We start from the raw sequence: 17,947 nt of genomic DNA, 5'->3' as shown, positions 1-17,947 counted from the left end.
GCTAATTCCTGCATGCAGGCCCCTGCTAATCAGAGCTGAACCTACAATGAAGCAGGTGAGGGTGTGGACTGAGGGAGCAATGGAGGCGCTCCAGGACTGTTTTGAATGCTCTGATTGGGACATGTTCAAAGCTGCAGCAACTTATGAAGACGAGATCAACATTGATGAGTACGCCATGACTGTGTCAGCCTACATCAACAATTGCATTGAGGACGTCAGCACCACTAAGACCATCATCACCCGAGCCAACCAACGACCCTGGATTACTGAGGAGGTCCGCCAAGTGCTAAAAGCACGGAACTCAGCCTTCAAGTCTGGTGACAAGGAGGCACTGAGGACAGCGAGAGCCAACTCGCACTGTGCCATCAGGTTAGCGAAGCGGAACCACAGTCAGAAAATCCAGGAGCTTTTCCATGATGCCAGCAACACCAGGAGCATGTGGAAAGGCATACGGGCGATCACTGAATACAACACACCCTCCCCCCCGGTGGGTGAAGTTGATGCTGACTTCCTAAATGGACTAAATAACTTCTTTGGGAGGTCTGAGGCACTAAACAGCACTCCAGCAGTTAAGGCTGTTCCCCATCAGGAAGAGGAGGTCCTCTGCCTTGACACCGCAGGTCCTGACAACATACCTGGGTGGGTGCTCAAGGAGTGTGCAGGTCAGCTGGCTGGTGTTCTCACAGATATTTTTAACACCTCACTGGACCAAGCCACAGTGCCTGCATGTTTTAAGTCGGCCTCCATCATTCCGGTGCCGAAGAAACCTCAAGTCACCTGCTTCAACGACTACCGGCCTGTTGCACTGACTCCCACCATGATGAAGTGCTTTGAAAGGCTGGTGAAGCAACACACTCGACCCGTTCCAGTTTGCCTACCGGTGGAACCGTTCCACTCCGCTCTTCACCTGAGCCTGACACACCTGGAGGAGAAGAACACGAACGTGCAGATTCTGTTCCTGGACTTCAGTTCAGCGTTTAACACCATCATCCCACAGCACCTGGTGGGAAAATTGGAACATCTGGGCTTCAGCACACCTCTTCGCAACTGGCTGCTAGACTTCCTCACCAACAGACCTCAGTCAGTCCGGGTCGGAAGGAACACCTCTGATGTCATCACCCTCAGCACGGGCTCCCCTCAGGGCTGCGTCCTGAGCCCCCTGCTGTTCACCCTGATGAACATGACTGCGTCCCCAGGTTCACCACCAATCACATCATGAAGTTTGCAGACAACACAAGGGTGGTGGGCCTGATCAGAGACGACAACGACCAGGACTACAGAGAGGAGGTGGAGCAGCTGGTGGACTGGTGCAGAGACAACAGCCTGATCCTGAATGTAGAGAAGATTAAGGAGATCATCGTCGACTTCAGGAAGAACCGGCCTCTCCACTGCTCATCAACAGTTCAGCTGGGGAGGTGGTCAACAGCACCAAATTCCTCAGGGTGCACATCACAGACAATCTCACCTGGTCTGTGAACACCATGTTACTGGTCAAGAGGGCACAGAAGCGACTGTATTTCCTACGGAGGATGAGGAGAGCGCACCTGCCACCGCCCATCCTCACGACCTTCTACAGTGCCTCCGACTGGAAGAACGTGAGGAGAGTGGTGAGGACAGCAGAAGGGATCATCGGGGCTCCTCTCCCCTCCATTAAGGACATTTCATCCCAGCAATGCATCAACATCATCGGAGACCCCTCACACCCCCACAGTGGACTGTTCTCCCTGCTGCCCTCTGGGGTTCCGCAGCATCCGCTGCAGGTCCACCAGGTTCTGCAACAGCTTTTTCCCTGTTGCCATCAGACTGTTGAACTGCAGAACTATAAGAATTCATTTTTGCACCATCATTTTTGCACATACAAATGGTTTAAATATTCAGAATCAGAATCAGAAATATTCACTTGTACACTGTGATCGCACTTGTTTCTTTCTCCTGCATTGTTTACATTTCAATTGTTTACTCTTTAATCACTGCTGCACTTTATACTGTAATTTACAAGCTATATGCAACGAAATTTCATTCTGTATGCACTCCGTACATACAAAATAACAAATAAAGTTGTCTAAGTCTAAGTCTAGGAGTCTTGACAAGCAGCATTCACTCATTCTGAAAGAGTGTAGAGTCACAGTGGCCAGTCGTCTGCATTGTTGATGGTTTTGCAGCAATCCCTCATACTGAGCATGCATGAGGCGATTGTGGAGAAGAAAACTCCCCTTTAATATTGATCCAGGAATCCTGTGTATGTTAAATGGTAATGGCAGACGATCTGTGAACAATGCAAAATTGGGGAACAGTAGGAGGACTCAGCAGAGTGAGAAAAGTAGATCTTGATGTGCTCCAGCAGCCTAAGCCTGTAGCGTCATAACTTAAAAGATATCTGAGGATAATCTGAGCCAATGTATCTATAAACATTGTCAAAAAGGCAAGTTTTAAGTCTAGTTTTAAAAAGTGTCTGCCTCACAGAATAAAACCTGGAGTTGGTTCTACAGGAGAGGAGCCTGATAAATAAAGGATCTGCATCCCATTCTACTTTTCGAGACTCTAGGAACCACCAGTAGACCTCCTTTAAAATTCTCATTCTCATTGTTATTATTATTATTATTATTAGTCCATGCTGGATAGCGGCGGACATGTTTCATGGAACAATGTGGAGCGGCTTCCCAAAATATCAACAGACTGTGAGAAAAGTAATGGGTGGCCAGATTCCCAAACACGACAAGCTGACAAAGAAGCAAAGCAGAGCTACCTTGGAAAAATGAACTAGTTAATGGGCTTGGTCCGTATAAGCATAGTGAGTGGAAAAGCAATCTAAACGAGTTAGCACAGATAACATTTGCAGATCTTGGGCAACCTTGTTTGTGGAGTGAGTACCTACACTTAGGAGAAGTTTAGAACTTATATGGCTCTGGAAGCTCGCCTTCAGTTCACGAACAGATGGTTGCAGGATCTGCAGATTTTAAGACTCAGCTATCACAAAACTGTCATTCTCACAAAGTTAGGTGAACATGGCATGCACACACTAATTGATTTCTGATTGTATTTTGTCATAGTCTTAAGATCACACTGTGTCAAAATAATAACATTAAATATTGTCTAGTTCTACCTCCACTTCGGTGTTATACGTGTCAGAGGTATGGTCACATTGCTGCAGTGTGCAGGGACAAACAGACATGTTTAAAATGTGGAGGGGAGCACAAAATACAAGAATGTGGTGGAAATGTCTAGGATAAATGCTGTAATTGTGGTGGGCAACACAGGGCAACATATGGAGGCTGTGAATTCATGAAGAAAGCAATCTGAGTAGTGTCAAACATGAAGGCTATGTTGGTTATAAATTATGACTACTATCTTTTGATATTTCTGTTATCATTAGTCAGCATCGTCATCATCAAGGTTTTCCTTCCCGCTAATGGGGAGTTTTTCTTTCCGCTGTCGCTTCATGCTTGCTCAGTATGAGGGATTGCTGCAAAGCCATGGACAATGCAGACGACTCTCCCTGTGGCTCTACGCTTCTCCAGGAGTGAATGCTGCTTGTCGAGACTTTGATGCAATCAACTGGTTCCCTTATATTAGAAATATTTGACCAATATGTATAATCTGACCCAATCTGTATAATATGAATGAATTTGACTTTGTAAAGTGCCCTGAGATCACATATTTCATGAATTGGTGCTATATAAATAAAACTGAATTGAATTTAATAAGGTGGCAGCCCTCTTCCTGGGCTGCCACCTTAGTGTGGTGGAGCCAAGCTGACAAGGGGGGACAAATGGGTCAATTGTCCCGGGCCCAAGACCAAAGGGGGCTCAAAACTGACACTCTGACCAATAAAATACAGGCAGAAGTAATTTTTCAGAAAATATTTGTGTGAAAAATATTTATTAGAGTAACTCAATATATATATATTTCTGCATTAGGTATATGTAATATGTTTTCTTTAATTAAGGGGCCATTAGAACTTCCCCCACCCCAACATAAAATGGTTTGACCATTAGGACAACGGCTGTTTGAGCATGTCTATCCTGTCCACACTCCTTACTGGTTCGTGGCGGTAATGCACCACATAGTTGTTTGCCAACCGCCATTAAAATCAAGAAGAAGAAGAAGAAGACGACATCGGCTGGTTGGAACTTTGAAAGTTTGTTCCGCTGCAAATTAAGAATCACAGGTGAACAGAAAAGAAAAAAGAAAAAGAGAAGATGACACCAAAGGCTTGAGGGATTTTATGAGTAAATATTTTTTTAAAACTGAGGATGAGTCAGGAACAGGTCTAGAAACGGAAATGCAGAGGTAGGTAAGAAGCGATGTGTTTATCAATGTGATTTTAAAGTATAGTGTGTAAGGGGGAAAAACACCTTTTCTTTTACAGAAATACCTAAGCTTAGTGCCAAAAGAGCAGAAAGCAGGGAGAGGGCAGAGGTCCAGGTTCTATAGCAAGCCGTTTAACATAAATTTGGTTGTCCCGCCCTTACATTCGAGAGATCTCAAATTGTTTTATGACTATACATTTTAGCGATTTAAGATATCTCTAATTGAATTTTGACCAGTCAAAATACCTATTCGAGATATCTCTAATTACATTCTGACTAGTCAAAATGACATCAGATTTACCATTGTGTTGTATGGAGACGTCAATTCAAGATATCTCGAATGAATTATGACTAGTCATAATTCTAATTAAATATATATTTTATGCCACCATAATTCAAGATATCTTAAATGTATTTTTGGATAGGCGAAATCGAAATGCAGTTTTGACTAGTAAAAACTAAATTTGAGATATCTTGAATTGTAATTTTGACTAGTCAAACTTCCTTTAAGATATGCGACGTGGCACAGAGGTTAGGGAGTTTGTCTTGCAATTGACAGGTTGCCGGTTCGGTCCCCCGCACTGACTATCTCTGTCGTTGTGTCCTTGGGCAAGACACTTCACCCATATTGCCTGCTGGCAGTGGTCAGAGGGGCCGGTGGCACCTGTGCATGGCAGCCTTGCCTCTGTCAGTCTGCCCCAAGGCAGCTGTAACTACTAACATAGCTCACCACCGTCAGGGTGTGAATAGGTGAATGACTGAACTGTAATGTGAAGCGCTTTGGAGGTCGTCAAGACCAGTTAAAGCGTTATACAAGTACAAGCCATTTTACCATTTTTTTATATCTTGAATTGTAATTTTTGACTAGTCAAAATTCCTTTTAAGATATCTCTAAATGAAGTAGAGATATCTTGAATTATTCAGCTTTTCCATTTAAGATATCTTAAATTGACATTCTGACTAGTCAAAATGACGTTACTGATATCTTGAATTACGAAATGGCTTGCCATAGGTCATCACACATGAACCGGAGGCGTGCGCTTTTGTTTTCAGAGAAGCTAAAGGAGGGTGCTGTAATGTCTTGCGCCATCTAGCATGTCAAAATCAAGAGCTAGCTGGCTTTACCATAATTTCCGAAGAGGCAGATAGCTTTACCACAGTTTAAAAACTGCATTTGGTTATTAACTGAACTGGCCCGGGCTGAGGAATATTCCTTATTTCCAGCTTGGACATGAGTCGATAGTAGCGCTTTCAGCTTCCCTTAACCGTTTTTCAGTGCATTGTGTGTGTCGGCAGCAAGTAAATCCGAAAATCTTTGCAAATTTCTTAAGCATTCTTCAAGTATACTATTTTCGTGCTCTCCGCATATCCCATACTGAAAAAGCTCTTTCTATATTATGGTATTTTCTTACAATTTTGTTGAAAACTGCCAGCGCCATTGAATGTTCTGGCAATTATATGGACAGCTTACAGCCAATAAGGGGCTTACACGCAATGTCTTATTTCAGATATCTTAAATTGTAATTCTGACTAGTCATAATTACGTTCGAGATATCTTAAATTACAATTACGGATGTGTGACGCTTTCAATGACGAATCCGGTGACGTAATTTGAGATATCTTGAAAAGAATTTTGACAATTCAAAATGTAATTGAAGATATCTTGAATTATTATTCTTCCTTGTCAGAATGTAAATAAAGATATCTTAAATTACCATTCCGGATGGTCAAAATGTAGTTTTGTCTAGTCAAAATGCATTTTAAGATATCTGGAATGTAATTATGGATAGTCAGACGAAACCAAATTTATGTTAAAAAGGCTTGCCATACAGGTTCAGTCTGAAAGCAGAAGCCAGCTGAGGCGGGGAGCTGGGAGGGGGGGGGGATGCAGCTAGTGTTTGAGGAGGAGACAGAGAGAGCCATCCCTAGCGATAACAGAGACAGTGCAGGTGGAGAGGCTTACTGCCCGACTGGATAGTCTGAGCATAGTCGCTCAGTGATGGATCACAGCGTTAATTTCAATGATCCCGCGTTATGGCCAACAAAACTGACTGATTCTGATTGAATGAATGTTGTGCGTTTAATGGCAAAAAGGAAGTCTTTCTCAGACATGGCAAGTGAACTGCCAGCAGATTCAGAGGGCAGAGAATTCCCAAAGTATCTAACATATTCTACCTCCTGCAATGGAAGGGAAAAATTGTTAGGCACTGGCTAATATACAGCAGGTCCAAAAAGGCCATATTTTGGCTGCAGTGCTTGTTGTTCTCTTATGAAGAAAAGATCAACTAGTGCACTAAATTCAATAGATGGGTTGAAAATATAAAATATAGAGATTTTCAGGGCATGAAGTATACAGTTAAGTTGACTCTTTTTTGGTGTGTGTGTGTGTGTGTGTGTGTGTGTGTTTTGGCGGCAGGTGTACAAGGGGGGCCCAAAAAGACCGTGTTGTCCCGGGCCCTAGCAAAGCTGTCAGCTGGCCTGTGTGGCAGCATGATGGAGCAGGCCGAGGGAGGCGTCCAGCACTGTTGATGTTACAATACGTAACTCAGTCATGCTTTTTTCATGTTTGTTAAAGAGTCTGATGACAGAGAGGGAAAGGGACCTCCAGAAATGCTCACACTGTGTTCCAGGCTTCCGTCAGTGTTGCCAAGTATGATCAACAAATTTGGGCTTGTTAATTTATAGTGTTTACATGTTAGAGGTATTTGAACAGGTTGCTTATTTTTCTTGCAATAACTGGCTACACAGGAGAGGCTTGCCGACTTGTTCAGTTTTTTTCTAAATGCAGCGTTCTGGGCACAGAGGGATAGAATATTGTTCTCATTACCTTCCACTTCCATGTAAATGTCAAAGTTTAAAAGTAATTTATTCTGAACTAAAATAGCTATCCTCTCAAACATGCAGTGTTGCGCACCTTCGTCATGCACCATCTGTATGAAGATGTGTGACACAGACTGAGTGACACCCAGTGGTTATCGGTTAGCGTTAGCTTCTTTAAATGTCCTTATTAATCATCGGTTTAATGGTAGCAACTGTGGCGTCTGCATTTGGGGCCAGTGGAGCCAGGCCCCACCAGATGTCGCTGTGGAGCTCTACACTCACAATTAGTGGGACAGGATCGTTCTTTATAGAGTAATATTGTAAAAAAGACAGATTGCCTCACCAATGAAATTGTGTTATAAACATTGTGTCTATATATTTAAGTATGCCAGAATACTGACACTCTTAGTAGGTTAATACTGTTGAGGTGCCTTGACATTGGGGCCGGCTCACCAACGTTTGTTTAAATGATAAACATATGAAATCGCAGTGCGCATGCCTAACACACTCTCAGTAGACCTTTGTGGGGCACAATTACTATGCTGATCCAAAATGCTGCTGCAGGAGTTCTGATGAAAACCAATAAGAGGGATTTTAGCTTCCCTTCATTGGCATCTTGTTAAATCAAGAATAGAATTTAAAATTCTCCTTCTCACATATAAAACCCCTAACGATCAAGGTCCATAAGTGAGCTGATTACCCCGTATGTTCCTAACAGAGCACTTCGCTCTCAGACTGCAGGTCTGCTGGTTGTTCCTAGAGTCTATAAAAAGTAGAATGGGAGGGAGATCCTTTAACTATCAGGCTCCTCTCCTGTGAAACCAACTCCCAGTTTTGGTCCGTGAGGCAGACCCCCTACTTTTACTTTTAAGACTAATCTTAAAACTTTCCTTTTTGACAAAGCTTATAGTTAGAGTGGTTTAAGTTAACCTGAGCTATCTTTTTAGTATAATTTTTTTAGTTATGTTGCTCTCGGGTTAGGCTGCTGGACAACATCAAGATCATTTTTTGTAAGTCTAAGTGCAAACCTACTTGGCAATAAACTTGATTCTGATGCTTCCCCTACTGTTCTCCAATTTGCATTGTTTGTTGTTATTCAAACTGTCTTCTTTTGGTTCTCTCTGTCTTTTTTCTCATAATAGAAACACCTGGTCTGGTGTCCTGTTAGCTGTGACACCATCCAGAGGGGAAGATCATCTGCCATTACCATATAACATTGAAAGGATACCTGAAAAAAAGGATACCTGGATCAGTGTGTGTTTCTGTGCTTTTTTTGTGTCTTTGCTCCGTCTTCTTTAACCCCCAGTCAGTTGAGACAGATTCCGTTTACACTGAACCTGGATCTGCTGGAGGTTTTCTTTCCTGTTAAAGGGGAGTTTTGCTCTCCACTGTCACTTCATACATGCTCAGAATAAGGGACTGCTTCAAATACTTGATGCAATCTGCTGGGTTTGCAGTCAGCAGGGCTGTGTAGCGTGCTACCGGTTCTGCTGCCCTTTTTCCACAGGTGTTCGGTGTTGGCCAGTGGGCGGAGCCCACACACCTGCGGACGGTTGAGCAGCACCAGACAGCTCCATTTAAGCAGCACGCAGAAAGCAGGAATATGCCAGAGTGTTACCGTCGTGGTATGCAATCAGTTGTGGCCTCTAGCTTCGCGATCTCTAACAAAAGACTAAAACGCTCTTACCTCTGTGTTTCCCAGGTTCCTCCGTTCGTCCCGAAGTCCTCCTCCTGTGTCAACAACTCCAAGTCCTCCTCTCATGCCCGCTCCTCTGAATTCCTCTCGAGTCAGTTCCTCGTTCTGGGATTCTGTTCCCTCCGGACATCTACTGGTGACTCCCGCTGCTCTGGACCCCTGGACATCTCGGTGCTGCTCTGGACCACTGGACATCCCGGTGCTGCTCGGACCCACTTCTGCCTCCGCTCTCTGGTCTCTCGGACACCTGTGTTCCCACCACCAAGCAAGCGCTGAGTCCACACCTCCTCCTCCCCGGTCTGGCTTTCAAACCTAGTGGTAAGCTTACGTCCAGCAGCACATTCCCCTCGTCCCCTCCATGTGTTAATCCTCTTCCCGTCTTCCCAGATTGGTCCGGTCCCTTGTTCCCGTCCCGACTCAACTCCAGTCAGACAGCACTCTTCCTGTGATTCAAGTTTAATAAACCTTTTCTAATCTATCTGTTTTCCCGAGTGTTTTCTGCATGTGGGCGAAACACATTAAGCCGAACATGACATGAAACTTTTTGACCAATCTGTCTACATGATTTGACTGAATCTGACATTGCCAAGTGCCTTGAGATGATGTGTTGTGAATTAAATTTTATTGAATTTAATTAATAAGAAGGTCCCTTGGTGGAGCTGCAGGACAAGGAGCTGGTGCTTCACTTGTGGCTGGGGAAGATGTTTAGACCTGCTGCTTGGGAAGTCGAAGTGTCCGAAAAAGCTGTTTAAGGTGTCAGGGAGAGCTGTGTCACTGTGCTTATAATACGTGATGGTCCTGAGGCCTCGCCATATGTCGCATGGGTTATTGCTGCTGTAGTGGTTCTAGATGTGCTGCTTGTATCTGTGCTTTACCTTCTAAATGCCCTTTTTCAATTCACTTCAAGTCCTGCTGTAGCCCAGTCTGTCTCCTGATCTGAATGCTGCATTCCAGGCCTTCAGCAGAGTCTACACTGTGCTATCTACCCATGGTTTCTGATTAGGAAACATTATAATTGTTATTGTGGGTAGGACAGCATCAGTGCAGAGGTGAATATAAGACAGCAAAGATGATGTGTAAACCTCTAGATCAGTGCCGTCTTTCAACACTTCCCAGCCGGTGTGTTTAAAGCAGTCCTGTAAAGCTGAGCAGGCCTCTTCAGTTCAAATCTGAATGGTTTTGATCACGGATCTGGTTCTGCATATCAGTAGTTTGTATGCAGGGATCAGGACTAAAGTGATGTAAACTGATGATCCAAAGCGAGGAGCTGCTGCAGCCAATAATAGTGAGAGAACTAAACTCTCTAACTAGTTTAAATGGTTTTCACTTAACTGCAAGATATTCCAGATCGGGGGAGCAGAAGGTTCCGCTCGCTCTTGCAGCTGTGTACCAAGAGTTGTGGATGTAATTACCTCCACCTCTGCCGCTTCGGTCTGGTCAGCTCTGAACAAAGTGTGACCTGCTGGCTTGACTGCGGCATTGGACATGTTGTCGTTAAGCCACATCTCCAAAAAGATCACTACACAGCTGTCCATCTTACGCGAGGAAATCCTCAGCAGGATCTCGTCCAGTTTGTTGGCGAGTGATCTAATGTTGAATAGGAAGAGACTGGGCAGAGCTGGCCTGTGTGGATCAGCCTTTAGCCTCTTGGCTGCCCCCATGGCAACCACGGCTTCGCTACGCTTCCTCCTGTATCTAGGCCTCAGAAGTGGAAGGAACAGAGGTGTTGTTCTCTGTTGTATTTTGGATGGAATAATGTCCGGTTTCCATGATCAGTACAATCCATACGCTTTGGGGTTTGACCCCAATTCAAGTAGCTCTCCTCCCTTGTATTGGATTAGAGCTTGGAGTTATGATAAAATGAACAAAAACACAAAGAAAAACATTACAAGCCAGTTGCCTCCGGTGGCTACGGGCTTCTGTGCCACCATTTTAAAAAATAACAATGCTGTGCACAATGATTGATGTTGATGAAACACAGGGTAAATCTTACAACCAAAGGCTTTGTCATATGCAGAAGGAGACCTATAATGGAAATCTGCATTTTTATTTGACCTGCTTCACTTTTTGGAGTGAAAAACCCATTTGACACAGTTTTGGCTAATGTTGCCAAAATCAAAGGTCCACCTGTCACACTGCCTACAAAATCCTTTGTGAAACAAATATGCTTCCGTTGGTTAAGTCCAGACTTGCTACAGTATACTTGTAGATATACAAAGTCTTCTCCTATATTTTTTCAAGTAGTTTTGCAGTTTTTATTTTGACAAATATTTAGGTGAGGCTTAGGAAATGAAATTTTGTCCCTGTTTAATCACCTATAAATCTGACATAGTGACATTTGCAACAGTAGTTCTACTTCAAAAATATTCCTTAATGCCTCAGATTTACACAAATACTAAAAGTTTACATTTACACTTTATACCTGTGGAGCTGTACATTAATTCAGGTATGTAATTTCAGGCAGAAATTACTCCTAAATTACTCTAGGCTTAAGGGGTTAAGTAGTGCAGCGCTGAAGTGAAGCAGGGGACATGGCACAGATGGATCAGATGAGACTGATTAAAGTAGGCGGAAGCTGTGAGAGATGTGGGGGCACCAAAACACAAACATGGCATCAAGAAATATGACTCAATACACTTCAGGCATGTTTATCTGGTGAACATCTTTACTTAAAGAAATAAGTCCAATATCATTTCATGTACATAGTGATCAACAACAAACAATGGTGTGTATGATCACTTAGTCATAGTTGCTGCAACAATAGGCAAGTACGTAGGTTAATTGTATTTGTACAGGTTAGTCATCAATCTTTTTGTAGTCAAAATCTTTTTAAGACAATATTACACTTGGTCACATAGACCACTTTTGTTTCAATTCAAGTAATTTACTCCCACAGTAAAAAAGCTTAACCTTCCTTTCATGTGAACATTCAATTTTCTTGGCAACATGAACACCACTACAATTGTTGCAGTTGACAGTATGCTATGTCCCAGACTGAGCAAACTGGCTTTACATTTTATCCTCCCTTTGATTTTTTTGATCAGTTATGGCATCTATAATTTCTACATCTGCAGCTCTTTGCTTCAATACCTAGATCCCTTGCATAAGATTAAACGTGACTGTGCTATTCCATTATTCTATTGGCTTTTGGGTTAGACATGCCCTTGAACACTAGAGGCACTCTGGTTTCTCCTTGTACTTAGTTGGAATAAGAAATGATCTTCTCTAACAGGGTTCTCACACATACACTCATTCATCCTTTCATCCACACACAGAACAAATAATGCACACACACTCATACCTTAGGGCAATTTAGAGACACCAATTAACTTAAGAGTCATATTTATGGACTGTGGAAGGAAGCCAGAGTACGTGGAGAGAATCCCTGCTTGCACTGGGAGAACATACAAACTCCATGCAGAAAGACCCAATTTTGGGATTTGAACTAAGGACCTTCGTGCTGCAAGTCAACAGTGCCTCTCAATCCTGACAAGTTAAACAAGACAAAGTTTAACTGCTATTGCGCTAGATGCAACAAGCTGAGCAGAGTATACTGAAAAAGTTTTCTTCCTGTTCAAATATCTAACAATTCCCTATGTTGCTCACAACAAAAACAGCCAGAATCCATCTGCCATGTTCTCTGTTGTCTATATCAGGTGTTTCTTAAACTTAGTCCTCAGGGCCGACATTCATACATGTTTTAGGAGTTTCCCTTCTGCCACATACCTGACTTAAATTAGTGGGGTGATTAACAGGCTTCTGCAGCATTGATGGCATCTCAAGTAATAATGCAATGATTTGAATTAGGTGTGCTTTTGCAGTAATGTCTAAAACAGGAACAACTGTAGGCCCTCAGGAACAGGGCTGACAGACACTGGTCTACCTGGCAAAATCCTCTCGTGGGAAATTAGAAGTCCAGCATCTGTGCCTGTTGCAACACTTCTGACACCGTGCCGGATTTTCACAATTAAAAATGAAAAACAAGCGGCACAGTTTTATTATGGTTTATTATCGAGCTCAGCAGGGGTTAACATAAATTACACAATTATAAGCACACAGCAACAAGTTGAACTGTGCTAGACTCTAACGTGCATGGATCACAACCGTAGTACAGTGCATAGATTAGAAAAACAGAGAATGATACAAGTTCTCTGCACTTAGTATTGTTAATGTATGTCAAGTCTGCATTTTAAAATCTTGTTTAAAATCTTTCATTCATTAATAATTCAGTGTTTTTCCTGTTTATCTGCATCTACAGAGAAGGCTTTAGGATGAGAGCAGGATATGTGGACATGTCAGAGGAAGACAGCAGACAACAGGAGTCATGGAGGTGGAAGGCACAGCAGAGCCATCTTTTGTGGATGTGGACCAGGGCCTGACCCTAGCTGGCGTCACCTTCCTCTGCCTTCTGCTGATAGCCATGATCATACGCTGTGCCAAGGTCATAATGGACCCTTACAGTGCTATTCCAACCTCCACATGGGAGGAGCAGCACTTGGATGACTAATACTTCTAAGCACACAGGCAGTTTGCAAACCATGCGCAGCTTCTGGCTATAACCCACTGGACGAAACCACCGAAGTCTTCACCAAGAGAACGCCCATTGCTCTTTTTGTTTCACTATCTCAATCTGTTTCATCTCATAGATTCAAATTCTAACCAAGCAACATGAGAATCTGAATCCAGAAATGGATCTAGTTCTAATTATTTTTAAAGTACTTGTTTGTTTTCTAAATTTAAGCACATGTCTTAACATGTAAATAATCTACATGGTGCAATTTAGATTATCTTATTAGTGAGTAAAATATTTAAATTTCACATCGGAAAGCCACTTTGTATTTTAAAAAGCATTCAAAGTAAGGATCTGAAGGATGAAAAGATAAAAATTCAGCAGTGTTTATTATTATTTTCAACTGGTTTGTATTCATAGACAGAAAATTTCAGTTTCTTTTCACATATTTAGCAAGGGTAAGTAAAGCTAGAAGTAACCAGTTTTTGTATACAAACCAAATGGAAAAAGACCAAAGCAAAAATAAGAGTCAAAACCAAAAAGCAGTGTGAACAGAAGCCAGGAAGTAACTAAGAACTCAACAGAAAAGGGATGAATTAATTTGGAAAGCAGCCAATGGCAAGAATAAAAAACCTGGAATTAAGTGAAAGTCATGAGACGTAAATAACAATAACAACCAGCATACAATAGCAAAAACAGCATAGTTTTACATCAGATTCTTATTTTAAATCAGAATCTTTAGGTGGGGTTATTAGGAGAACAAAAATTCATGTTGACCTTATTAACTTCTTTTTTTCATCCACTATTAGCTGTCTCTTTGGCCTAAGGTCTAATCATCAAAGGAAGCTTGCCACCAAGGAACACTTTAGGCCCCTTCCAAAGGTCATACAGATTGCTTAAATTCTTGAACAAACTCACAGTGTGGACTAGCATGCCAAGTCTCGGTTTTAATGCCACTTGATGATATTTGAACTTGGAACATATTTCACTGTGGTTGTTTTGCCTCACAAAGCTTTGCATAGAATTTCATGATGAGTAATGACTAGTATTTCTTCATCACAAAGTGATACCTGATAACAGGATGTACACAGACAGAGAGCAATCTGCAACAAACTTTTAAGGTCTTTTTCACAGCAGGCCATGATTTAAAAATAAGATCAGATCCTTAGGATCACATCGGCACATCCCCATCAAGTAGTGTTCCTAGTATACAAATATTGGGCAAGTATGTGAAGTGATGTGGCAGAGTGCTCCTGTTTTTGCCTGAGTTTGATGAAAGCCAGTTCACTTTATGTGAAATGTTCAAAAAGGCAATTAGGGCAGATACAGGCTTGGACATAACGTGGTGGGATTTGTGGTGAAATAAAAGGGGAATTTATTATTGGCTAGAACATACTGCTCTTTTTATTTTTGACTAATCTGCATACTAAACAAGGCATAGTAGTACACTATTTTCCAGAACATGCAGAAAATATTTACATACATGTTACATATCCATTCTTAAATTATTATAACACAATGATTATGTTATCTGCCAGGATTTCAGCAACCAATATGATTTACATTACCATGATAGAATTAAACATTATCTTGTCTTCAGATAGGTTGGAACAGAGCGCTTTTTTCTCAAATGTTTAATCACTGACGTTGTGGTGTCATGGTAGACCATCTTCGATTTATAGGTGGCATTCATTGCGATTGAATTCAAATCAATTCAATTCACAACATGTCACCTCAAGACAAACAAATCCATTTCAGATTCACAAATGTATAAATTAATCCAGTACAATACAATTACATAGATTAAAACTCAATTATATACATTCCAATGTGTGATCAGTTATAAAACAATGCAGTTTATATCAGTTTACTATCACTATCAGTATCACTGTATTGTGTCCCCTTAGGGAAATTCTCATTACAGCAATGTTTGACAAGAAAACATAGACAATACCCACACACAGAAACAATCACAAAATGAATTAACATGTACAAGTATCAATTAAAACAGGCTGAACAAATAATCAAGCCTGATAACCTTTAAAATGTATCAGAATGATGGCCTGGCTAGTAAAACTTTTTTCCATCTGTTTGTTCTTGATTTTAGCATGCCTGAATCTCCTCCCTGATGGTAGAAGCTCAAATTCACTATAAAGTGGGTGATTTGAAGAATGAATTATGTGTTCGGCTTTTTGTAGGACTCTTTTTAAAAAGATTTCTTCTAAATTGGGTAATCTCACTCCTATAACTTTGCCAGCAATTATTACAATTTGCTTAATCCAATGTCTGCCGGTAATACGTTGTCTATGTAAGAAAGTCCAGCTAACTACATCATCTTAGATTGTTTGCAGCGATCTGTTCCTGAGCAAGCATGAAATGAACATAACCAAGCACACCATGTAACAGTATGAAGTGTAGATGTATGTCAAACCTCAATTTCTTCTCTGTCTTTAAAATGAGAAGAAAACACAATGAAGGTGTAACAGGCTCAGTTTGGAAGACAATTAGGTAAAGCTTGTTTGTAATGTATGCCATGTAAGCTCCTAAGATTTTCAAGGCAAAGTGTTAGTCCAATGTTATGTTTATTTCTGTTCAGTATGTCAACTATTATGGAAGCCCTTGTGTATGCCTTTTATTGTAAAGCACATATGCAAATTTTGTATATTTTATAAATATTTCTTGACTGACTTGCACATTAACGGTATCCTGCCTGTCCGATCCAGTCTGATCTTGTGTACCCTTTAAATTTGCAGATGACCCCACTGCACCAGGCTTTATTCATAAATTCTAAACATTTTGTTTATAATTTTATGACACAGAGAAGTTTAAAAAATTACGACATGTGGAATTCTTTACATTGAACAGCACAATTTTTGCACCAATATGTCATACTAAAAAAACTTCATAAAACTCTTACTTGCTAGGCAATAAGCTCCGTCTCCCTTTAAAACTGATTCTGCTGTCAGATTTAATGCTGCTAAAACTGATTATTTGAATAATCAGTCCTGCATTTATATTTGTACAACAGTGAGATATGTTGTTTTTTCCTGTTTGCTCTCTTTTGTTGCTTATTTTAAAGTGTTCACTATCCTGGTGCCGTCTTTCTGCTCTTACAGAATAAACCTGTCAAAATTCCTGCCAATGGAATGACAGTCAGTGCAACATTACTGTCTTCTAAAGTTAACTACTTTGGAAACAGAGCAGCCACAAGGTCACTTTTCACTCATGGCAAAGCTTTCAGCAGATTTGTGATTTTATCAGAATGCTTCACTATTGTCATCTCAAAGGCCTCATAGTGTTCTGCTTTCCCTCTCTAGACAAATTTTCCAGAAGCTGCATTACTCCCACTCATCCTTTCAGCTCTGGCAAAAGTTCGTCTATAGGATTGAAATCCATGCTTGACAAAAAAAAAATGACTTTGTTGACCTAAACCCATTTTTTAACCTATTTGGGGTCAGCGTTCCATTGCCTGTGCCCAAGCTTTAATCTGTGCACTGATGTCTAGAGATGTTGCTTCAGAATTACTACATAATGCTTCTTCCTCATCATCTTTTTTGTGTGCACAAAATACCCAAAATTTATTCAGTGTAGTAGAACAGTATAGCACGACATATAGTGGTAAAACATGGTTTTACATTTTGGTGATTCTACAGCCATTTATGTATTTTACAATAATGTCAAACCAAATCATACACATGTCCTGATGCATCTCAGGTCCTGATGTGTCCAGGTAGAAAAAGAAAAAAAGTTGAGTAGGTCTTCTGGATGTGTTCTTCTTTGTTGAAATATTTCATCTCTTCTCCAAGAGACTTCTCCATACCAGAAGCAATGTTTTTTTATTATGAGTGAATTTTAAAAGAGCAGTAAGATATCTAAGGGAAAATTGGTACTCTTGAAGACCGGTACTTTTGTTCTTAAACTAAAAGACACTCTTAATATTGCCCGGATTTTCCTGCTATATGGTGTATTACAGCTCGGGGATGTGTGAGTTGTAACACCTGAACAATTTGGTTGTATAATTTGCCTGTAACAACTGGTTTGTCAGAGTCAAACATGGCTCTCAGAATGTACATCCTCCTGGTTACGTTTAACATAATTGTCTGCATATACAGTCTTTATTATGTATGAAACAACTTGCATTTGCATGTTCTGAAGTGCCTTTCATATCTTAATCTGCAGAGGCTCCAGTTTGTTGAATGCCAAATTTAATCCAAAGTCTACTGTAAATGTGTTGGATGATTAAACCGTGGATCAGAGAACGGCATGCCTTGCTTCTTGATATCAATTATTATTTTTTTTCTATTCAGCATGAAGAGCAATGTCAATATTGGAAAAATATAAATAAAAGTTTACTAACTATCCCTTCTTAAATACACCTTCAAGGTTGCTTATTGTGTATAACTAGTAGAGACCTCCTAATAGCAAATCTAATGTTATACAATGCTCATTACATCGGCAACTGTGGCTCAACCCATTGAGCCACAGTTGCCTGGTCTTGCAATTGGAAGATTGTGGGTTTGATTCTAGCTCCCCGGTCACATGTCGATGTGCCCCTGGGCAAGGCACTACCAGTTGCCTACCGATCTGCATATGAATGTGTGCACGTTAATG

At 41.2% G+C, this 17,947-nt stretch overlaps 1 protein-coding gene across 7 annotated transcripts in view; it reads left to right on the top strand.

Moving 5' to 3' along the window:
* Positions 1-17,707, top strand: part of LOC118561146 (cortexin domain-containing 1-like) — a 53,706-nt gene extending 35,999 nt beyond the window's left edge. For 4 of the 7 annotated variants that reach the window (XM_036133073.1, XM_036133072.1, XM_036133074.1 and 1 more), the window contains one exon: positions 13,085-17,707. In XM_036133073.1, coding sequence (XP_035988966.1) covers positions 13,151-13,333 — 183 coding nt within the window. In that variant the 5' untranslated portion in view covers positions 13,085-13,150 and the 3' untranslated portion in view covers positions 13,334-17,707. Of the gene's footprint in view, positions 1-8,832; positions 9,145-9,213; positions 9,303-13,084 lie in introns of those variants that run through there. The other 3 variants (XR_004929800.1, XR_004929799.1, XM_036133071.1) reach the window with 2 other exon arrangements.
* The last annotated feature ends 240 nt before the right edge of the window (positions 17,708-17,947 follow it).

The sequence above is a fragment of the Fundulus heteroclitus genome, unplaced genomic scaffold (assembly GCF_011125445.2).
Source record: "Fundulus heteroclitus isolate FHET01 unplaced genomic scaffold, MU-UCD_Fhet_4.1 scaffold_57, whole genome shotgun sequence".
Lineage (NCBI taxonomy): Eukaryota > Metazoa > Chordata > Actinopteri > Cyprinodontiformes > Fundulidae > Fundulus > Fundulus heteroclitus.
Note: the sequence above shows the minus strand (reverse complement) of the source record. Positions and strands in the feature narration are given on the sequence as shown.